Source organism: Nesoenas mayeri, assembly GCF_963082525.1.
Source record: "Nesoenas mayeri genome assembly, chromosome: 4".
Lineage (NCBI taxonomy): Eukaryota > Metazoa > Chordata > Aves > Columbiformes > Columbidae > Nesoenas > Nesoenas mayeri.
This window is the reverse complement of record NC_137540.1, coordinates 35,203,082-35,228,487: the sequence shown is the minus strand read 5'-3', so window position 1 is coordinate 35,228,487 and position 25,406 is coordinate 35,203,082. Positions and strand designations below refer to the sequence as shown.

Here is a 25,406-nt window from a genome sequence, read left to right as displayed (position 1 = left end):
GAGAGTCTAAATATAAACTCAAATTGTGACTGGTGAATTTATATTTTGTTGAAAAATAGTCTACTGAAAGTATACAGGTTATATGTGTAGCGCTGTCAAGAATCGTGTGGTTAAGAGCCAGTCTTCAATAATGAACAATATTATGTATTCTAAGACATCTTAAAAAAAAGATATTTGTATTTTTAAAGAAATACTGTTTGACTTTCAAGGGATGATAATAAAAAAAATATTTAAGTAGTGCATTTAAAAAAGTATATATGTGTGTATATATATATATATAAGTAATGCTATCAAATGTGTGGTCAGATATTATTAATTTTACTGATGGTATCCAGCTGGTAGTTTTAGAAGTCCTTAGTACTCTGCAACTCTTCTTATGGTACTTCTGACTTCTATTTGTGGAAGTAACGCATCTTCCTACTGATCTTTCTCTTACTGAAACTGATGGGAGTCAGGGATAATTAGTACTCATCTAAATGAAGCTGTGAATAATTGTATGCCTTTGCAGATTTTACTTAACTTGTAATATATTTGTGCTATGGTTCACTACACGATTGACACCACAGAGCATTTTGCTGATATTCTACTATACATCTAGAAATGCTTTTTCTCCTTCTGTTTTCCTGCACCTTAATTTTTGTATCTATCTTTCCACTTACATTTTTGAATATATTTTATCTAACCTATTACTCATTACAGAAAATCTCACTTACAGAAAATTTTAAAATAGCAGATTTTTTTCCCATCTGCAATAAGTTTTATTTTTTTTCAGGTTAGTTAATTCACTTTCTTAACAGTGTTCATATCTCACTTTATTCTTTTTCTGACCTTTGCCTTCAGTTTTGCTTTCACCTTCTTCCCTATACTTGTCAGCAATTTCACTTTTCTTACAAGATGTCTACCCTTTGTTCTTACATTTATACAAGATCTACTTAATTACTTGTCCATATATAAAGTTTAATATCTGCTAACATACTTAAATTAGTACCTTTTAAAGGAGTGTAGTTCAGCTTTTACTTTTTATACAAGCTCATGATATATTTCTTTAGGCTACCTTCATGGGAAGCACGTAATATTTAAATGTTGGAGTTTTTGAGGTTATGTATATATTGTCTTTCTCTCAAAACTTCTCATTTATTCATCTTGTTAAATTTAATCTACAGATTATAACTTTTTTCTTCTTTTTTGTGTTGTTGAACAGTCTGCATTCTCTTATTGATTGATCCTGCCCTACCCCCTCCTCCCTGCCCCCCAAGAATAAACACAACCCCAGAACACCATAACATAATGTAGATGCCATTAAAAGCTAATGTCCTTTGAAAGAACATGTTCTATCTTGGAGGTTTCTGCTCAGCAATTGATGACAGAAATTTTTTCAGATTGTCCAACATGCTAAGCGTATTTCCTAGAAAAGTGATTGGATTTGATTAAAAGTGACTCATAAAAGTCAGTATGTTTCTATTTTGATCCGTATTGAATTGCCCTTTATCTGTTACATAGTCTTTCTTTTAATTAGGATGTATTATTAACTTTTCTCTGCTTTTTAATGGGTTAAATACCAAGTTTTCTCTATTCCATCTTAAAAGTAAAATAAAAATAGTTATTGTCAAAGACACCAATCAACTTTATCAAATCTCTAATTCTACTTTATTTATAGCTACATCAAAAGTATTTAGTCTTGACCACCAGTGCAACCATCTCATTCAGTTCTCTTCCATCCTTTATTTTTCTCTTTCCTTTTTTGGAATCTGATTTTGTTGCCTAATTGATTCCTAGTGGGATAAATCACATAAAGGGAAACTTTGGTTACATGGAAGACTTGCAAGATTTAGCATGTTTTGTTTGGATATTGAAGCTGTTTTAATATTTTAGTTTTCATGGCACCATAAAGACACATTTAAACCAGGTACCAGTGTTGATCTGTAATCTGGGTTGGTTAAGTACAGTTAAAAAGATTGTGATTAGGTTTCATTCTCATTCCTGTTAAAATAATTTGGACGTGCAAGTTCTATAACTCTAGCTTAATCAAAGTTATAACACTGCAGAACTTTATGATACATTTTATTATGTACATCTTTTTATGGTGGGGACTATTTTAACTTAGAGCCAGCTGATTCTTTCATTATGAAGAAGCATTAAGATCCTCATGGGCTTTTTCTTCTCTTGTGCTAGATCAGTCTGCTTCATTTTATCTTCATTAGAAATTAAAGTGTTGATTTCAGATTTGAACAGAATGTTCTGTGGATGATAATATATTCTCTTTTCTTGTTAGAGAATGAGGCAAAGTAGCTGCTTCTTGCAGAGCTGAATCCCGTGTTTTGCACCACTCACAATTCTGCTTTCTAGTGTTCCTTCTGCTAATCATATGCAAAATGGCTGAGTCTGTTCATATTTTCCTGTTTGCTTTTCCAGAAGTTAAAAATGAAAGACCCTGTGACAGTGAAAGACGATAATATAAAGTGCATCTATTCCCCTTTGCCCTGAAAGAATACTGGAAAATAACCCCAGGCAGGCCATGATAAATTACCTGTAAGGCAGCATTACACACTTTTGACACCTACAGAGACAAAAACTGATAATAAAATACAAGGGCAATTGTGAATTTCTCAATTGATCTGTTCTTCCAAACCAATTTTTTAGCATACTGCATTGAACTTTAGAAAAGCAGCTGAAATGGAAGTTCTCTACTCCTAGCAGTTAAGAGGGTCTTCTGTGTGAGGTGAAATATATAAATATCAAAGGTGTACAAAACATTGTTATCCTTGTTCTCCATAGATATATCTTTCTGTATATCGAAGCTGATTCATTCCAGTTTCATTTGGTATTCCAGAAAACATCAGTGACTGTTTTTAGAAATTTCTGAACGTAAATATAGAATATAAAGACAGCAAATAACAACTTAGTTGATTTCTATCATCGTTATTTTTGATATTTTACAATATAGTTATATTCACCCTTGCCTATTCTGTTTTTAATTTTTCTTTAGTAAGCATTAACTAACAGATTTTGTAGAAACATGGAAATATTTTAAGGGAGGTACAGAGCTAGCAATTGTATTTGTTTTATTGTTTTCCTTTCATCAAGCTGTGTTTAAAATACATCTTGATTTTTCTAAGATATTATTAATTCAAAAATTGTTTATTATTGTCCTGCTGCTGCAGTAACTTTTAGTCTTTTCAGACACACTAGAACTTATATCTCACCTACCTTTCTTTACACTCTTACCTATCTTCCCGGTATTTTAAAATGAGTGCAAAGCCATTTAATCTATTGTGTTATAAGCTAGAAGTTATTTTTGTAAGCATCTTGTTTCACTACTGTAGCATCTTTCTCCTCCTTGTCTTTCTTTTACATTCAGATTCACTGTTTTCTCTCTTTTCTACATATGTATTTATAGAGATGCAGGTTATGTCTGCACTCTATATTGCTGGTATTAGCAAATTGAGCTTGTGCTATGAATTTCTGATTAGTGCATGAAAAATTGTAGTTTGATATTTATGTACAGTTATAGACTTGCTCTTGTCATTTTTTTCTGCAGTATACATTCCCTCAGCTGGGTGAAAACCAGCATCATTTCTGAATGCTTTTATTACTGGTTACGTATTTATTTTTCCAACTTCTCCAGGTCATTTTGCAGTATTTTTGCTATCTTACTAGATAGACTCAATGTCTTCCACAGCTTTGATGAAAATTGTGTGCGAGAGTTTTATAGGATGCAAAAAGAATACTAAGTCTTCTGATTACTATTTTAGAAAATAAGTTTTAAAAGAGGAACCTGGACTAAGCTACAGCTAGCAGGAAAGGTCAGTCCATCTTAAAAGAGTGAGGAAGTTGCTTTGCTAATAATGGCCTCCCGTGGCTCACAGCCCTGACTTTCAAGTCATTGCTATAATACATTTAATAGGAGGGCCACATCACCAGTAAAAAAAGTGCTTTGATATCCAAGAGTCTTTCAGTGAATAGAGTGGCACAATTGCTTAAATATCAAAAAAAGAAACCCTTTCTGCCCATCTCTCCCACACAACAGAGGAGGAAGAGTTAAGATAGGTAGGACCTAATTGCCTGTTAGGAATTGGCTCAACTGGCATTGTACTGTTTAAAATAATGATAACAATAATAAAAAATACGTCCCTCAAAAGTGTACCAAAGTATTAATTCAATACCGATTCAAAAAAGAAAAATGTGACCCACCTGTAAAATCACCAGTATTGCTACTTGCAAAAGTGACAATGAAGCAAGAGACTTACCCATATCAAGCCCACTTACTTTGTGAGCTCTGACAGGATTACAGCAGAAGATACATCTGCCACACTTTTCAAATGATGACATTTAAGATTTCACTGAATCAAACTGCTGAGTGATCTATCTACCCATACTCACATTACCGTATATCCATTCATATCTAAATTTTATTGACGATATACTTTAGTGCAGACCAATTCCTCTTTCATCATTCAAAGTTCTCTGTTATATATAAATGTCATCACCTTCCTGTGTATTCTTCCTTTCCTTGTCATTTTTATACCATTTTTGTATAGCTGTCTTGATAATTTAGAACTCCTTTTTCAAAAGCTTACATTCAGAACTTTTGTCATTGCTAACGTGTTTTCGTGGTTCTGCTAAAAAGGGAAGATAAAACAAACTAAAACTTTTCCTAAATTTAGTATGAATTATGGCAATGCCTTTATCTGTCTATACTTTAAAAGGTTCCTCTAGTTTTTCTTGATTTTCATGTAGGTATCAAATTCTCACCTAAATAGCTAAAATGCTGAATTTTAACTGTAGTATATTTTACAGGATTTTAATAAGTTTTGTTTGTTTACATTTACCACAATTCTGTAAGAAATTTACGCATCATAGTCATGAAAACCTTGGAATGTTAGAAACATTGGGAACAAATGCTTAATAATTCAATGGGTTTGTTTCTCCATCCATCAAGTGGTCATGCTGCAACTCTGAACTGAAGAAAAAGTCTTGAGGATGGTCACCTCTCCAGCCTCCTTCTGGCTATTCTCAGCTCAGCTCCTGTCGCCTTTTGTTATATTTGCTGCTCTGTCTTCTCCTGACTCTCATTTTGGCAGTGCTTTACAATTCCTAAGATGAATACAACCTTATGTTTTTGCACAGTCTTTGGAACATTTGTACAGTAATTACATATTTTGATGGTTAATTGCCTGAGCTGGACTTGTTATATCTGGAGGTGAAAGCTTCCATTTTGTATTTTTTGCATTTCAAAACATTCTGCCAACCCTGATGGAGAATCAACTTTTCAGTCTTTCTTGCTCTTCCCATGATTACTTTTTGCTTTGAAGCTTGCTCTGGGCTCCATCTAGTCTGATAAAGAATATAGGAGATGTATTCTTCAAAGTAGGTGGGAATTATAAAAAAGAAGATGCATTTGTGCTTTGGGGAACAGATGCATCAATTATGTCCATCTAATTCTCCTTTCATGTATGTCTAGCTGTTGTAGCACCTAAAACTTCTGCCTGAATTAGGGAAGTTGAAACAGTGTTCCTAAATAAAACCTGGTATAAAAATTTATCCTACCCTAGAGTAATGGAAATTCAGGTGAATTTACAGAGGACCACTGAATCTGCATTCTTTGTTATGCTTTTGTGGGTAAAATGTGATAGAAGTGACTGGATTTTTGACAGTTATCCAGAAATACTTCACAGATTTTTGCTGTGTTTATGATTAACATTTTTCTTCTAGAACTTTCTAATTAAAATATCTTCATATTTCCCAATGTTTATTTTTTTCATACAGATATTTAATTGAACACTTGAAGGAAAAAAATAAGAAAAGTAGGTTACTTTGTCTGGTTTAAAATCAGATTTGGGTTTCTATTAATTCTTAAGAATTTTGATAACAGAAATACCATTTTATTTCAAATGGTTCTGTTATTCAATTGGGATGAAACTACATCTTCCTTTCTAGAGTATGTGCTCCTTCCATGCAAAAGTCTGTCTTTCCAGATGTGTTTGTGTTAATAAGAAATGGAATCGCCACACTCTGGCACAGTAAAATATCAATGCCATACCATTTTTGTCTACGAGATGTTTTAAATTTTGTGCAGCAGATTTAAAAATGTTCAGAATTCTGTGAAGTTCCTGCTATTGTCACTTATGCTTAATCAAAGATGACTGAAATCCTGTTTTGCCTTCATGTTTATGACATGTTATACATACTTTTTAACATCAGACAAGAAATGAATTTTGAAAAAGGCTTTAAAGTTGAAGCCCTAAGTGTTGAAAACTTACATTATAATTTATAATAAATGGAAGACAGGGAGTAAAAGCTGCATTTTCTCCCACTGTTCTGTATTAAAGATCTTATTTCTGACAAGAATTCTATGATCGGTTAGCAACTATTGATGATACATTTATATTAGAGTAAAATATAGTTGAAACCAAGGGTTAGCTAGAGGGATCACAGAATGGTTGGAAGGGACCTCTGGAGATCATCTAGTCCAACCCGCCTGCTAAAGCAGGTTCACCTAGAGTAGATCGCACAGGAATGTGTCCAGGCAGGTTTTGAATGTTTCTAGGGAAGGAGACTCCACAAATTCTCTGGGCAGCCTGTTCCCGTGCTCTGTCACCCTCAAAGTTGCTGTGGTTTAACCCGAGCTAGCAATATAACCACAATAGCCACTCACTCGCCCCCTCCCTGCTCCCCCTTCCGTTCTCCACCCCCCCCCCCCAATAGGGGAGAGAGTCAAAAAGGAAGGGAGAATCTTGGATTGAGATAAACACAATTTAATAAAACAAAAAATACACTACTAGTATAAATAAAAGATACTCAAGGCAATTCCTCAGGAACTCTGTCCACAACTGAGCAGCCAGTCACAAGCCACAGTTGATCCCAAAGTCAATCCCAGAGAGAGAAAAGAGAGCATAAAGGCAGAAAAAGCCCAGAGACCTCTGCAAAATGGGAAAAGGCCGGGCTAAATGGCCTGACCAAAACTCCCCTGGCTGTGCCCCAGAGAGAGAGAAAACGGAAGAGAAGAGCAAAACTGGAAGGTCCCAACTCTCCTTAAATATGAAGCATGACACTAATGGGATGGAAAACTCTTATTAATCAGTCTAGATGCTAGTCAAGCTCTGCCTCATCCATGCACCCCTTCCTTGATGCCTCACACTTGTGGGCAGAGTGCTCAGAATGTCCTTGGCTCTCAGACCAGAGCAATTAAAAACATTAACACTGTGCGGGGATGTTATCTTCATGTTCTCAAACTAAGTCCAAATAATGAGCATGCTAGCTACGAAAAAGAAAGGTTTCTAACTGCATGAAGAAAATTAACCCATTTTTGTTCAAACTAGCACAAAAGTAAAGAAGTTTTGCCTCATGTTTAGATGGAACCACCTATGATTCAGTCTGTGTGTGTTGTCCCTATCCTATCATTGAGCACCACTGAAAAGAGTCTGATCTCATCCTCTTGAAACTTTTGTTGAGATATTTATAAGCATTGTAAGATCCCTTCTCAGGCTTCTCTTCTCCAGGCTGAACAGATCCAGGTCTCTCAGTCTCTCCTCATAAGAAAGATGCTTCAGAACCCTAATCATCTTCGTAGCCCACTGCTGGACTACCTCCAGTAGTTCCTTGTCCTTCTTAAACTGGGGAGCCCAGAACTGGATGCAGTACTCCAGATGTGGCCTCACCAGGGCAGAGTAGAGCAGAAGGATAACCTCCCTGGACCTGCTGGTCACACTTTTCCTAATGTACCCCAGGATACCGTTGGCCTTCTTGGCCGCAAGGGCACAGTGCTGACTCATGTTCAACCTATTGTTGACTAGAACTCCCAAGTCCTTCTTTGCAATGCTGCTTTTCAGCATGTCCAAACCTAAATTGTACTGGTGCCTGGGGTTATTCCTCCCCAGGAGCAGGACCCTGCACTTGCTCTTGTTGAATTTCATCATTTTTTTCCCTGCCCAGTCCTCCAGCCTGTTCAGATCTCACTGAATGGCAGCACAGCCGTCTGGTGTGTCAGCCACTCCTCCCAGTTTGGTATCATCAGCAAACTTGCTGAGGGTGCACTCGGTCTCTTCATCCAGGTCATTGATGAGCAGTTTGATCAGGACTGGACCTAGTACTGACCCTGGGGAACTCCACTAACTACAGGCCTCCAACCAGACTCTGCACCATTGATCACAGCCCTCTGAGCTCTGCCATCCAGCCAATTCATGATCCATTTCACTGTGCATTCATCCAGCCCACACTTCCTGAACTTGCCTATGCAAATATTGTGAGAGATGGTGTCAAAAGCCTCAGTGAAGTCAAGGTAGACAATATCCACTGTTCTTCTCTGGTCTACCAGCCAGTCATACCATCACAGAAGGCTATCAGGTTAGTCAAACATGATTTCCCTTTGGTGAACCCATGCTGACTATTCCTGAGAACCTTCTTTTCCTCCATATGCTTGGAGATGATATCCAAAATCAGCAATAAGAATAGAACTTCTTGCATTTACTATGAGAAAAACTTGTATGATGGTATTTCAGTAATACAGTCATATATGGTGACAGTAGCATAGAAGCTTTCCAGTGAATAGTTTGTCACATTTTTCCATATGAAAGCATAGAACAAAAGTGAAAAAATAAGGTATAGTATATATAGTTTTATGGTTCATAAAGAGCTTGTACTTCTAATGAATTTTTAGGTCTGTTACAGAAAGTGGTAGTTAAAAAAAAGTTAAATACTGGAGAGGAATGTAAACAATGATGGTGTATTGAGAAGTAAAATTATTTTGGTAGATCTCATAGAAACTTGAAATTTTTTAACAAAGACTTAGCTGCTCTTGCAACAAAAGAGGATTACTTATCATGATTGGCACAGCAGTAGTAAAATTGAATCAGTGGATGTCTCACAAAAGAGGGAACCTGTTAGTCTCAATTCAAAGAAAGTACAGGAATATGGTCGTGACTCAGTGCGATACTTTGATTCACTTAGTAGTATTTTATATGTTTTTTTTTGTTTAAGTGGAGTTTATGCTCTTTTCAGTTGTGCAATTGTAAGTACTTGTGTTTGATTTACTTTTTTTTGTAACTGCTATAATGCCTAGGAAACCTATGTACCTCAATTAGGCACCTCAAAATAATGCACAGTTTACTAAGTTTTGCAAGTGGTAGGATATGGTAAACTTTATATGTATAACAAATGATGTGAGTGTTTAATAAGAACAAAGTTGCTAAATGTCAGCAAGCTTGCTTTACTACTTTGATAACAACCAAAAAATATTAATGACCACTATTCACAATCCCGTTAGGAAATGGAGCATTTTCATCCTCATTACTATGACTTGAAGACAGACTAGATATAACAGAAAGATATGTACCAGAAAGAAGAAACATAAATATCTTGCTGATTATGACATATAAAAAGGATGACATTTTGTTAGTTCAGCATTATGCTGTTATAGTTGTGTATACAACCATCAAAATTTATGTTACCTGTAGGCTTATTAACTTCATGACATCTTGGCTTCATATTAGAAGAAGAACAGATGCCATACTTGGTGCAGCTCTAGAAAATGTGTTTGTCAATGCCACCACAGGCTTAATGGTTTTTTTTGTTTGTTTGTTTGATTGTTGGTTTTTTTTGACAACTTTCTGAATCCTGTAATTTGACTTGTTATGTACCAGGATCTTTTTGCAAAAGCTTAGAGTTTACCTGTTCAGAAACCATGACCAAAGGATACAAAGGCTACCCCTAAAAAGTATCATCACAATTTCATTATGGGGGGGGAGAATAAATAAAAGAATTTTTCCCACATATCTAGTTTCAGTGGTTACAGTGAAAGTCTTGAGGAAGTTACCCACTGAAGTGTATTTTCTTTCATTGAGATCAAGGCATTGATCTTGCCTAGTAAAGCTTTCTTTTAATAAAATATTAGATTGATGAACATACAATGTTGTGTTAGTCATTTGAACATAGGCAATGTGTGTGTGTGTGATGCTTTCAGATAACTAAGGTTGGAATTAAATGTAAATTGTCTCAGCTTTCAGTTTTTTTATTAATGTAATTCAGCGTTTATATGTTGTACTCCAACTCATACTGTGCTTATTTCAGAAAGAAAGAGATTTGCTGTTTGCTTAAAAGGCTCTAAGAAAAATACTTTTTCTGAGCATTGAGTCTGTCAATCTGGGCGAGACCCTTGTTAAGCAAAGCTACTGTGCAAGCATTGAAGCTCTCCAAATTTTCATTTTATAAGCAAAGAGCAAAGAATGGCAGTCAGCAGGTGCTACTCACTTTGTTGTATATGCAAACGTATACTTTTAAAAAATAATTTATATAGAAATGGCATTCAAAATCTTTCTAATTGTGTATGTACCTGTTTCTTACACAACATACTTGATAGCGAACTGACACAAATGGTATTGTATTAATAATCCCAGTAATGTGTGTCACTGGCCCTATTTTGCCTTGACTGTGTCTGGAAATCATACATTAATGCTGCATATAAAATGATGTATCATCTTAAAGAAAACTACTGAAGTTACAATATGCCTTTTTTTTTTCCTCTTTATACACTAAGTTGAAGCAAACCATTCTGATTTTCATAATCAGGTTTGAAGGTATTAGGTTTACTTTTCTTTTTTTTTTTTTTCCCCATATCTCCTCTTCAGCTACCACATAGCAGAACATTCCCTACCAATCTCTATCTTTTTTGTTTTAGATACTCTTGTCTGCAAGTTATTTGAAAGCTGTATGTGTTTGACAAGGTATTTTATTGCCTGTTGTCTGGTTTATCATACATACACAAAGTAATTTGTAATAAAACAAAATTTATCCCACAGAGGTTTTATGGACTGCGTAAAGCTTGAATACACTCTCCCTACCTATTTGTCTCATTCCTGGGTAGTTCAGAAATACATGCGGTGGATTGGATGAAAATTGGCTGAAAATTTTAGTAATATGAAAGTATAAAGGATTATTTTTACATTGTTTGTAGATTCTCTTGAGTTTATAAAGAAACATTCTGGGAAAGTTGCTTCTGTGAAATGAAATAAGTGAGTTCTATTACTTTAAGATGAGCACAGTTCAGGAATCAAAGGGATGAATTATGGCCAGCATAAGAAAAAGACTTTGCATTCATAAAACTAAAGCTGAAACCCAGTATTTTATACAATTAGGAAGATCAAACACTCCAATAAACTTTACAAATTTAAAACAAAAGTGCTTGTAATCTAAATGACTGAAAATCAATTCAGTCTTATCCCAGTGTAATTATGAAAAGTTGATTTTTTTAGAATCTGTAAAATTTAGGAAATACTCAGTGATGTCTTTGCACTCTTCCTACAAACAAGATGTGTTTAAAGAAAGTAAGTAGGAGTGGAGATGATCTCATCAAGCTCATTCCACAAATCTGATGCTAAATTGAGTCACCTTAAGATGTAAATTGTGTCAGGACTTTTGCTTCTTTGGGGCTTCCTAGCACTTAGATATCACTTGGAATGTGATCTGATACAAGTAAACTCCACAATGCAAAGCTAATTTCTTTTTCGCTTGGAGTGTAATAATAAATACATCTACAATTAAAGTGGATTTAAAAAAATTGGTTTGAGGGAATTGTAATAAACTGTGGTAACTGGAAAATTATTAAAAATTCATGTTATGAATGCTAAATTGAAAAATATATGAGAAATTAATGTCAAATAGCTTTCTCTGATTAAATCTAATTATATAACATTTTTTTTCCTGTTAAAAAGGAGTAGAAATTAAATGGTATATGAATCACTCTGAAGATCTCTGTGTGTAACATGAACCAATAAAAAAGAGAGCTGTATCGGAGCATGCTGAAATTTCCATTTAGAGTAAGCTGTATCTACTCAATTGGAGATTTTGAATATCTAAATAAATTATCAGTCATTATTGCAGATTCATAGCGAGATAGCATAAAGTTACAGAGTTTTTGGGGAGGTAAAAGATCAGTGACGTCTTATGGCTACCCTCATGAGCTCTAGTACTTTGGCAAAGCTGTCACTTATGTCTAGTTTCTATCTCTCATATATGAGATCCAAATTATTTTTACACGACCATGTATAAAATGAAGTTATTCTCACTGGTGATCTAGGAGTGAGGGATTTTATGGCACTTTTCTGTGTGGTCTGTCTGCATGTTCTTAGGAAACTTGTAACATTATTAGGTTTCAAATAGAAAACCTATTTTTTAATCCACTGACATAGTCTGAAAAGCAAAAAGCAGCTACATGTTTTCCATAGAATAATGGATTATAACATTTATTAGATGTTACAGTTTCCTCATGAAGTGAAAATGCAGTCTTTGCTGTATCCAAGAGAATAAGGGAAAAATCATACCTCTCTACTTATTTTAGGTACAGTGTTACTCTATTCATTTGTAGTCACAGAAATAATCTTTTTCTTGGATTTGCAAAATACAGACAAATCCTGTTCACCTAGTGGCCAGGGCTCATGCATTCAAAGTCTTATTTTAGAAAGAGATAACAGAGGATGATCTCTGCATTGACCATTTGTAAGACAAGCTTAGGAAAATATGCGTGAAGGTTTCCTCAAAATCTGAGATTTACTTTGAAGTTCTGAATTACTCACTGGATGATCCCCTTTCTCCCCATTGGCAGTAGAGTGATGCTAGCAAGGCTACCTTGCTGTGCTGAAAAATACTCTTGTAAAAATTACTCCCTTTTTTTTTTTTTTTTCCTTAATCTCCTCAGTGTCAAGAAACAGAGGGACCAATGAAATACTTATGATGTCTACTTGTAGGAAGTTTGTTTCCATGGTCAGCAGAGAGAGGTAGACAGTAACTCAAAGCAATGAGCACAAAGACAAATCCACTGAACTGCCGCATGAAAGGATTTTGCTACCTTTTAGCTGTCTCAGCTGACTGTAAAAGCAGCTTAGGAAGATTAATTTCCCTTGATTAAAGTTAGCCTGCATTAATAACCACGAACTGTTGTCTGGTGTTACATTCTTCAGAATAAAGTTTTAAGATCCTGCTACTTTATACTTGTCGAGGGTTTGGATTGCGGGGTGACAATAAAACCCTGGCAGATGTATTGTTAACCTCCTCTTCCCCCCGCTTCCCCCATTTGCCCCTCCCTCTCCCCCCTTCCCACTAAGGACAGGCGATCAGGAGGGAAAGAAGGACAGAGAGAAGAGAGTTGGAACAATTAAAAATGTTTTACTAATGCTACTAATAAGAATAGGGAAAATAATACAAAATATACAAAACCAATCTTGAAAGACTCAGCAACTGCAGAGCCAGCACCCGAAGTCCTGGACTGGAGTCTGCAGCCAACCAGAGCTGGATTCAGTCTGTCACTAGGCCTCAGTTCACAGGGACGACTAGCAAGGTCCTCTCCTAATGTCAGCCATAAGCAGAAGGGAAAAGAAGGCAAAAGGGAAAAAGGGACGAGATCCTCGTGATCTACCCCTTTTATATGAAGTATTCACATGAATGGAATGTTATACACAGTTGGTCAGTTTCTTGGTCACCTGTTTCCTGTTGCCCCTCTCACGAGATGTCCATCCATGCTTATCAATAACTTTGCATTCCATTGCTGTGTTTACCAAAACATGTATCTGGTTCTGCAGGAAAATGCAGTTAATATGAAGGCTTTAGCTGACAGGCAAATTCACTAAAAGAGAAACTTGTTTTTAACAAAACTGGGACAATACTATACATGCTACTACTGTATATCCTACTACTATATACTACTACTTACTGTGTTACAGTCTGTTCTTTCTTTAAGCTTTGACTTGATTTACAATTTTCTGTCAGTCTGGTTCTTCAATGAGTGGATTTACAGTAGATTCACAATTTGTTCTTATTGCAGCTATAAAATACGAGATTGAGAGAAGGTATGCAAAATTTGTGCTTAGGAAATTTTGGTTTTGTTTTCCCTCCTGAGCTAGAAGGAAAACTTAAAGTCTTGGATTTGTGCCAAATGCAATTATTCTCACATTTCTTTTAGAATTTAATTTCTTCCTGACATGCAATAGCAGACTGCAGAGTTGAATTGCTCTATGAACACGAACAGAGAAACTGATTACTTGGAAAGCAAGAGTTGTAAAATTGACATTAGCATGAAAAGCTTGAGCTGAATTTATCTGGCAAACCAAGCATACATCAATAATTATTTTTGAAAAATGTTTCTAGTTAACCCTCAAAAGGTTATCTGTTCTCTGTGTCCTTGTAATAAAGTAAGTTACAGATACTGAAAAGTAATTACGTAAAATATGAACAAAAATGTGACATTAGTTTTACTGGTACTTCCCTGAGTTGACTGAAACCAAATGCAGAAAGGGTGGAGGTATATATAGGAAAAGAAGGGGATTACGTGTACTGCCTGTGTTTTGCAACTGGACAACTATTGTTTTGAAAATATCTGAATGGCTGCAATTATTGATACAGCTTTTCCACAGTAGATCAATGTAAAATTTTAGTTTTTAAGTGCAAATTATTTTCTTGATCAGTTCAGAGACAGATGATTCTTTTTCCCCATAATAAAATCAAAATTTCCCTTTAAAAAGGGAGAAGGAAAAGTCCCTACCCGAATTGTGTTGTCATTATCACTGAGCTAATATAACTGTGTGACAGTGCTTATATTATTAACCACCAGTAAAAAATATACCAACCAATATACTTTTCTTTTTTGTTGTAGGGTTGTCAAAGATTGGAAATAGAAATACAGGTTTCATATGTAATCAAAAAGCTATTAATTCAAAATATTTGGTGCTTGCTAAGTCCATTTATTAAGGACCCAGTAAGCTATTTTTTTCTGTCCAAGTATAACATAACTAAGAATTCACATCTCCAGTTCTCATGTTCTCATTCCTGTATTCTTTTCGTATTGTCCTTGTTACCATTCTGTTTTCGCTCCCTTCCCCAAAGTGTGAAGTTTTGGAGTTAAGAGTAATATTTTGAAGTTCTTTAGAAGATTAAAATTGTAAGGCCATAAGGAGATTGTCTAAGTTGTTTCTTCTGACCTACATCAAACAAGTCCCATAAAAACAGTACAGTGAAAGTGTCTAAGTGTAAACGGTTGTGCATAAAAATTACTTTTTACTACATACGATTGCTGTTGTTCCAGGAAAAAACATGTAGAATTCATCAGTTGCCAGAAACTGAATTTACAGAGAGAAAATTTCCAAAGAAGATTCTTGACAAGTTCGTAGATCTCTTAGATACAATGTGCTCAGTTTTATAAAATGTTTGAATCTTGTTTTCTCGATGGAAAAAGCTGAGGCTGAAATTCTAGTAAGAAAGTTATAATCTAGGACTAAAAAATTAGGAAAGTAAAATAATTATAATAACAACAACCACCCTAAACAACAAAAACAAACAAACAAAAACCACATAAGAACCAGAAAATATTTCAAATTTTTTTAGTTCAAGATTAATCCTTTGCATAACTCAGAATATGGAAGACCCAGGTTCCAAGCCTTAGTTTGGATTATGTACATGAATGGTTTAGCTATCGTATACCTATATATTATTTGGGACTCCAAGAACTAGATCAGAAGTTATTTTGTGAGAGACTTAGGCCTTTTTTTCTAGAGCAATCATGTTTTCTGATTTAAAAAAAAAAAAGAAATTATCTTCTGCCAGTTTTGTGTATAATGGTTTCAGATCACTGAAATCTAGAGCTCATTCCTAATTCAGTTTTCTGAACTTCTTAAATTCTCAGAACTGAATTCTGAGTTATGTGTTGGAAGTGAGATTTGGGCAGGGAACAGTGTGGATACAATGAGTGAAAAGGAAAATGAGGACATGATAATTTTCATTTTGGGGGAGATGCTTTTTTGGGTGATGTCTGTGGTCTCTACCTGAAAGAATACTCAATATTTGGAGTAGAGAAGGTTTTTTACAAAGAAAACCAAGTAATTTAAGAGCAATATATTGACAATAAATTAACTGTGGTTTAAAAAAAAAAAAAAAAAAGCCAAAACAAAAAAATCCTAGTCTCTATGCTGATGAACAAATTCAAGCAGTCTGTTTCATTATACATTCTCCTGTGGGGAGAGCTGGCAAAAGTCTGTCTAGAGCTGGTAATGAAGAACTGCAGGCAAATGATCATAGTATCTCTCATATGCAAAGCATTAGCATATGAAAGCAAGTTATAAAACCAAAAGAAATAATTATTGATTTATAAACAAAAATAACCTTTAGGTTTCCGTTGCGTTAACACTAAGACAACTAAGCAAAGATTAATTGTCAAATGAATGTTTTCTTTCGTAATTCCTGTACTCGTTATTCGTAACACGTATCATAATTCTTAAATGTCAGGTCCTTCAACAGAACAGAGTTGCAGTGGAATCATTGTTGAAGTAATTGTTCAATTTATTTTTTTTATGCATGACAAAAATAATTAGAGCTTCTCAATTTAACGGTAAAAATGCCATGCCAGTTCTATTTGAAAGTAGTCTATTTAACAAAAATTGAGCTTGTATCAATGTTTTAGGGTCAAGACATATTTTTTCAAAACGTAAAAAACCCCTTTTCTGTGTGTATTGCTATTAATTTTTGAAGGCTCTGTTTCAATGATGCTTGTGTGTGTTTGTATGGATGCAGGTTTTTTTAATTAACTTAGCTGATGAGTTATTCTGTAAAACAGTAAATATATGTCAACATTTCATGTCAAAGAACTCTGGACTTCGCCATCCCTTTCCAAACTCTGCTTACAACATTCAGTTATCTTTCTGTTGAATTGTTTGCTTTCATTAACAAAACAAACATTGAACTCAGTATAAACAATAAGCTAGGGATATTTGTTTTGTAGTTGTAAAAAAAAAAAAAAAAAACAAACAAACCAAAATAAGCCAAAAAACAAAACCAACGACAACAACAAACAAAACCCTCATCCATAGAACCCAAAATTTGACTGACGAAATTACAATATCATGCAGGAATCCTATTGAAATACCGATGCACCTGAGCCACAGGGATGTTTTATCGATGGTTCCTGTGAAAAAGAAGACAGAAGCCATAACACAGACATGTATGTACTTAGAAAATAGCCGTGGTACCTAAAGATATCATCATGCTGCAGTGAATTAGTGGAACAGGTTGGTGTGCTTCAAAACAATATGTAATAATATAAGGAATGCAAAAGTAGTCTTCAGATTGCATTGTAGCAGCTAAATGTTAATACATTCCATCCTATGTCACATTTAGTTCAGAAATACTGTTGCAGAGACTAGGCAAAAAATTTTAGACATCAATAATAATAGCCACTTGCTAGATAAAGTGTAAGTACCTCTAGTGTGGCTCTTTTGAAGAGCTGTTTTTCATTCTTCCACTAATAATTTGAAGAGCAACACTTTGAAAATGTCTGTTTAGCTACTAAGGGGAAAAAGTTAATTGAACTTACTGCTTCATACACTTTAGAAAGAGATAAAGATAAAAAACCATTCAGGTAGAAAGATCGCTGGAGTTATTCAGGTGGATTTTTTTTTGAAAAGAAATCCAGTTGTTTTGATTGACATAATGAAAGTTGAAACGTAAGCATTAAAGGGTTTTTTTTTTCTTGATTTTTGCAGTGGTAACCTATATGATAGCATATTGAAGGCTTGTTCTGAATAGTGTATGTATAACTGAAATGTTAATACAGAAAACAGTAGTTATCTTAAGAAAGGCAAGTTATTGACAGTCTTACCAAGTGGGTTAATTTTTAGGTGTGTTATTTTCTTCTCTTAATGAGCAACTAGCAGAATCATCTGAAGCACCAAGTTGTGCAGTTTAGTTGCCCAAACACCTTTGGACAAAGAAACACAGTGACATATATGCTTTCTGAATAAATATTTTGAGTATATTTAGGGAAAGAAAACTGGAAAATTAAAGAGAAGTTTATCTAGATTTCAATTTTCATGTCTAAATTTTAGTCTACAAGAAGATTGAAGATGTTATAAAGAAAGGCATCTTGAATGAAATATGAGGATGAAATCACTCAGTTTATGTTCTCTGGGAAAGAAGAAAAACTGGAAAGTAATGCAGCGAGGACTGAAAAAAATAAATCCCAATAAATTAGGAAAGTAGTAGAGATCATGGAAGAATGTAAGAATAGTCATAATAGACCAAAAGTTTATCCAGCTCAGTATTTTGTCATTGATAACATTCAAAGGATAGAATGTAAGAATAAGACAGCACATAGTAATCTTTTTTATCAGTTATTTTACTGTGTATCTTACAGACTACCTGAATGAGATATTAGAGCTATGTTTTCTGTTTTTAAAAGCTTTTGGTAGACTGTTCTGTGAATTTGAAGAATTTACAGAGAAGGTTACAAACTTTTTGAAGAAATGAAGATTGAGTTGCTTTTAATGATATGCATATGAGAATACTATAAATATAAAGGCACAAAGAAACTAAACTGTTTTCTGCTGGGATGTTGCCTTTTAGGACTAAACTGACAGCACAGGGTTTAAATGGGCTTGGATGCCAAAACACTTAAATCACAGATACATGCGGTTTCACGAATTATGCAACTTCCCTGTTCCACAGGAGACACGATGCAGTCTAGGAGAGAAGCTGGAGTGGGGGGGTGAGTGTGTTAGCCCATTATGTGACTTTCCTGTCCTACAGCGTAGGAGGTGGCTCAGTCCGGAGTTGAGCAGGTCAGCATAGCAGGTCCGTCTGGGTGATGAGCAGTCCTGAACCTGGGGTGTGGGATCCCCCAAATGCCTCTTTGGTTCACTTTCCTTGAGTGTCTTTATTTCCTGTTGAAGTTGTCCTCTGTGTACCCATTGAGTCTCTCACATGTCTGTGTCGTTTCTCCCTTGAGAGACCTGGTCTCTCCCCCGGCACTTTCAGTTACAGGATTGGATAGAGAATATTTTGGGTCTTGATTGGCATGTCCAAATTCATTCAACACCAACAACTGCCTGTTGTCCTCACCAGTGCTCGGTCTTCACCCCTCAAAATCTCTCAAAATCTCATTATCTTTTCAGAGGCATTTTCACACCAATTAACAGATTGCTTGTGCTAAGTTAACCTCAATTGTTATAACCAAATTTCACACAAGCTCTGCCTATGCCAACTACCACACTGGACCAAAGCAGGATAAGCTTTGGTCACAAGCAGGTAACTTTGTCAAAGTGATCATGCAGTATGTTTGCTATATTTATAAATTTTAATGCAGCTGAGCCTTATTGTTTTTCTATATTAATCTTTACATATGTCAATCTTAGTCAAATTTCCTCCTATAGTATAGTAATAGGCTTTCTGGATAGAGGAAATAGCACAGATATCCTATTTATTGATTTTTGTACAAATTTTTACACCTTTGTAAGTTCAGGAAATGTTATCTAGACGCTACCAATTTATGAAGGGCTGCAACTGTGTTTAAGATAGCACTAATTTAGACTAATAAATTCAAATTAAAGAAATAGATGGAAAAGTATAGGAAATCATTATGCAAGCATTGGCCATTATATGTTACCTGAACTTTGATATGTCTGTGTTACTTTTCCTTGCCAATTGCTGCTCAATATGAAATCAAAAATACACAAGTAGAACACAAGGAAATGCTCTACTGGACCTCATTATTTTTCACAGAACAATGAAGGAAAGCAAAGATCTTCCGCCTGTCACTGGTGTGATGCTGAGGACCTCAGTATTGCCTTGTTTATTTTTAAAAAAATGAGTCCAAGTTTAACTGAAAAGCGTAAAAGAAACAGCATCTCTGAGTTAATGTAGATTTTTTTTTCCTCCGCTTGATACAGGGAGACTATTCTTTTGAGCTTCATCAACACTACAGTAGTTCTGGGGCAGTTGCAGAATGTATATATAAAGGTTTAAGGCAATTTCAGCCAAAGAATTTACTAAATTACATGTTCTTGCTTAAACTCAAGATGATATATCCCTCTCTAATACTTCATATGACTGCAGCTTTAGTCTCTGTGATGCAAGAATTCTACTCCGGATATTTCTGGGTATTACCCACATTTGAATTGGTGACCCTTGTTGAAATGGAGTGTGGAATGCATCCCAGAGTGGTAGGGTGGAACTAGTATGGGTATTTTATGATGTAAGGAAAGAGGTGCTTCTAAAACTCTTGTCTAAAATGCTGTCTAAAAATGTTATGATGCATATTTAAACACCTATTTAGATGGTCCCTTCCCCACCTCCCCTTTTTTTTTTCCTCTCTTTCCTTGATAATAAAGCATACATTGGGCAAAAAGGATGAGCTGAGCCCAGGGAAACCTCTGTACTGAACTTGAGGTGATGGTTTTTAGTCTCCTTTGACGATTGGACAGCCACCTTCACTTAACTATGACTCTTTTTGTACTTTTTTTTTTTTCCCACATCACGGTCAGTTACAGACAGGTTTGATTATGAAGGGCAACCAAGGAGAAAGTTTCAGATGTCCAAAGCTCATACTCTTTTCTATCATTGACATGTAGAATAGAAGAATTTACTTTCAGACCTTCATACTTTTTTTTTTGCAGATATAATGTCACAGATGTTTCCTCCTATCAAACATCTGTAAAATTTTGAGCTTAAAGATGGAAAAGGAGAAAAGAAAGATGCCTGAGTCCGAACTATGAAAAGAGAAAGTACAGTGATGTGGCTGTATCACAGGACATTTCACTAGTCTAAATACATGTGTTTATAAAAGTTCTTATGTCACTTGTGTAAATGCTCTTGTTTTTTCTTAAACAGTACATTTGGTCAGACTCCAGAGTATGATTATCTTGAAGAGTTCTGAAAACTTGCAATTCAAACATGATTTATCCAATACTGCTATGTTCTCTGTTACAGAATTCAACATTAATACATGTTTTTCTCATATAATCGTGTAAGTAGTTGATAAAAACCTAGGCAATGCAGTGGCTGTTCACCTTGGATACTACTAGTTACTTCTCCCCTAACATCAGCAGATGTTGGTTACTTCCTAGAGTTGTGTTCAAGTAAGTTGGACTGGAAGAACATTTTTATAATGCCTTAATGTTTACCTCTAGTTTGAGCGTGGTGTCTTAGTCATGATATTAACACACATGATAGAGGAGCCAGTGAAAGGACATGGTCTCCTGGACTTCATACTTAGAAATACAAGTAACTGGTGGGAGATAAAAAGGTCAGGGCAACCATGGCTGCAGTGGTCATGAGATGGTAGAACTGAGGAAGCAGCAAGGCAAAAAGCAGGAACATAACCCTGTACTTCAGGAGGGCAGACTTTGGCCTGTTAAATGATATGTTTAGAAGATTCTCATAGTAGACCATGCTGTAAAGAAGAGGTGTCTTTTCAAAGATCACCTCCTCTATACTCAAGAATAGTCCATCACAATGAACAGGACATCAAAGTCATCCAGACACCTGTGTTAATGATCAAGGAATTCCTGGTAGAACTCAAATAAAAAGGAAGAAAGGTGGAAGCAAGGACAGGTGACCCAGGAATAATGTGGGGAAACTATTTAAATGTGAAGGATTAGGAAAGCCAAAGCCCACCTGGAATTGAATCTGATGAGTAACATGAAGGACAGCAAGAAGGGCTTCTGCAGAGATTCAGGGCTATATCAGCAGCAAAAGGAAGACTAAGGATAATACTGGCCTGCTGCTGAGTGTGGCACAGGACGTAGTGAAAACAGAAGTAGAGGAGGCTGAAGTACTAGAAGTCTCCTTTGGTATGGTCTATACTGATAACAGTTGCCTTCAAGAATACCAGATCCCTGAAATCAGTTTACAGAAGTAGTTCTTCTGTAATGAATGACTGAATCAAATGAGACACATAGATATTGTAGTTTGGTGATTATCTCTGTTCTAATGAGTTAGACACTCGTTGGATACTTTGGACTCCATGTATGAGCCTGTGTGTGTGTTTGAATATTTGTGTTGCATATAATTATAATGTGTTTGTGTGTATAATACCACATCCTATGGTTAGTCACAAGGACAGGATATTTCAAGTTATGTAAAGATTCTAAAAGCTATTTTAGAGGCTGTTTACATTAAGGGTATAAAATGACTATAAGCTTGCAATGAATAGGTTTAGGATAAAAATAAAGCTGTATTGTATACATAAGAAGACTGAGTTTATTATAGACTGTATTAATGTTAGGCATACGATTATAGAGCATGGGTTCCCTTCCAGAACAGGGGCTGACCTACGTAGCATAGGAGATCCAGCACACTTTTTCCTAGAATGAAACAGTGATGATGTTTTGCATGTTTTTCATCATCATTTATACACTTTAATTTCTGAATTAAATATTTTACAGTAGAAATTATCTACTAGAGTGAAAATCATTTTTCATAGTTTTACATTTCTACTTTATATTCTTTGCTCAAATAATTTAATTACTGTTTTGTGTAAATACACTGCATATATAACAATAAATATTGCTAGGTGAGACTGAAAAGAAACAAACTGTTAACAAGTGACCTTGAAAAAATAAATAATGGAACATAATGTAGAAAAAACAACTTCTAGCAGGATTTGTACACACTTTAGAATCTGTGAGATGTAGACTGGAAGAAGCTAGATTGGACTAGGACTGTTATTTTAGGGTGGTTCTTGCAGGCATGAAAAATAGCAAGGAAAAAATAAAACACTGACTATTAATTGCTCCATACATTTTTTACAATAAAAAGAATAGTTTACGATTTGTGAATTTTAAATGATATTGTATTAATTGAAATTGAACTGAGAATTGAACTCAGAATCAAAATGAGGGTAAGATTCTGCACTCTGATCTAGTGGAATATATGTGCCAATTAAAGATACATAGAAGGATGAAGTTAAAAATAAAGACTCAAACTTGAAGAAAAGTTAGGATTTTTTTTTTTTTCTGTATGCCTGCTCATTACAAAGGATGACCAAACTTCCACAGGATGTAATTTACCTTGTTAAATTGTGCAGAGATTTAGTTTTTCTGTCTTTTTAGATCCAATCCGAAATATCTTTTTTTCTGTAAATAACTGTCATAACTAAATATACAACCATTTTACTTCTGAAGAGTTTAATTAATTGTTAAAATGAAACTTGTATTTTCTTTTACAGACACAATATCTAGTTGAAGATGTCCCTTCTCATTGCAGGGGGGTTGGACTAGATGACCCTTAGAAGTCCCTTCCAACCCAAAGTATTCTATGATTATATGAATATATGTGGCAAGATTAAACAACTCTGCCATTCACAGATGTAATATTCAGGTTTCAGATTACTATCAGCTGTTCTGTTTTAATATTTATGGTGTTTGATATTTGCATCACAGCTTTGTTGCCAAGATAACAAGCATAATTACCATAGAGATGCAGGCATAATTATGATAACCTTGTTTTTAATCTTTCCCGGTAGGATTTTGGAGATGATGGGTCCTTGTACATTACTAAGGTTACCACAACTCATATGGGAAATTACACCTGTTATGCTGCTGGCTATGATAAACTCTATCAAACTCATATTCTCCAGGTGAATGGTAAGGAAAAATGTTGTAATTACCAGTTCATAAGAGACTTAGATATGTATTTTGTTGAGCAGATATATGTTGTTGGTATTCTACTTCTTTTATATTGTGTTACAGCTTAACAGAACGAGAGATTTTTTTTTCCTTATTGTTCTCCTGTGAATAACCTTGAAAAACAATAAAATATAATCATTTTCATTTATTACTTCCATTTGAATAATAGTTATTAAAAGGAGTAAAGATGCTTCAGAGGACATCTTCTGTGCTGTGGGCTGTTCACCTGTTAAGATGTTTAGCAGATTATCTGCAGAATAATAAGTGTTTTTATATATACATATATATATACACAGATAAAGTAGTTTTTAGTATTAATTTAGTAATTTTGGAGAACACACTGGGAAAATGAGTGCATAGGTCTGTCATGTTAAGAATGTTGCATTTAATTTGAAATTTGAAATATGCACTAACCATTATTTTAGTAGATTAACTCTAGGCATCTGGATTTGAAACCTTGATCTTTACATTTTTCTATATCTGTTCAAGTTCTAATGACCACTTTCCAAGGCTCTGTACTTGGACAAAACTTAACTACAGTTGTTATCTCCTCTATTGTGTTTCTCTGGGAAACTGTCTTAAAATATCTATTTATCCATCTCTTTTGATATTCTTTTCCCAGTTTTTCCACCTCTTCCACTCCCAACACTTTGTAAATGGAGTTTCCTCCCTGTGCAAATACATGACATCACCATCTTCCTGCTTCCAATTTTTCTTCAGGAATTCTCTTCTGTCATTTAAGAAGTCAGGTAGCAAATACTGGCTAAACTAGTGAGAAGGATGAAGTTTACTTCTATTTTAATTTCTGTAGGCATGTCAGAACTATTGATGAATTGGGCATATTAGAAGGTCCTTGACCAACTTTCTTCTGTTTGATGTGTTTTCGTTTACCCTAATTTGTTAACAAAATTATATTTTTGTCAACATGTTCCCTACTTGTTCCAATGCATTAAAATCTTAAAGAGGTGTATTGCAACAGTTAAAATACTAGGACTCTGGCTCAGTTTAGCACATGACGCAAAACTGCATTTAATTTGAAAAAGGTTTTCTGTAAGACTAGAAAATCAAGAAACATAATTTGGGATAGGTGAAGGGGGACAACTGTAAATTTGTCTGATGATGAATTATCTGTCAGGAAATTGTATATTTCATCTGGAAACCACTGTAAAACTTTATGGTGCCAAAGGCAGTCACTGCTGTTGCTGCTCTGTATTATTCCTATAAATTTAAAGCTCTCCAAACAAATTGACTAGTCCATGTTTGCTCTGCGCAGATAGCTGCTCTTCCACAAGCTGGCACTGGAGTGGTATCTTCCAACACTCTTGGTTTTTTGGGGAGTGAGGGAAAAGAGAAAGGAGTCCATTTGAGCAATAGGATTGTTTGCTGTGCATATTGTGGGTAAATGGAGTTAAAATCATCGAGATTAAAGGTCAAATGAACAGTTCTGCCACAGTTTAGCTCTGTACATCTAAGTGGTAATCTTCCTAAGCACTGGCATGATGGTCAGTTCTTGTAGCTGTGATAATGACTAATTAATATAATGACACTTGTATTAATAGGAGAGTCAGACAAAAGGTTAATGAGATAATGAGACTTTGCTGATCACAAAGATCTGTGAAGGTTCAGTGAAAACAATTTAATTAGATCTTAAGTTCTTTCTTGATTTCCATTTGTGTAAAAAATACATTTTTGTAAAAATTATTTATATATTTTACATCAACTGGTTTGCAAATATTGTATATATATATAAGATATTTGATATCTGCATCTGACCAAAAAAAAACAAGCCTTGAAATCTGCTGTTGTAAAAGCTGAAATACCTAGAAAGTTTGTGTTTTCTCATTAACTCAATGTTTATCAAGTTAAAGATCTATGCTTTCCATAACCACAGGTGTTAATATTACTGATCACGATGGCAGTTACACACATGATACCTAGATGAGTTTTAATATTTTTTTATACCTCAGTTTT

The 25,406-nt window shown here is 34.9% G+C and overlaps 1 protein-coding gene across 1 annotated transcript in view; it reads left to right on the top strand.

The window, feature by feature from the left end:
- Positions 1-25,406, top strand: part of FSTL5 (follistatin like 5) — a gene marked incomplete at both ends in the record, with an annotated part of 271,920 nt that overhangs the window by 182,952 nt on the left and 63,562 nt on the right. Inside the window, one exon of the mRNA XM_080343428.1 lies at positions 23,273-23,393. Coding sequence (XP_080199554.1) covers positions 23,273-23,393 — 121 coding nt within the window. The remainder of the gene's footprint in view (positions 1-23,272; positions 23,394-25,406) is intronic.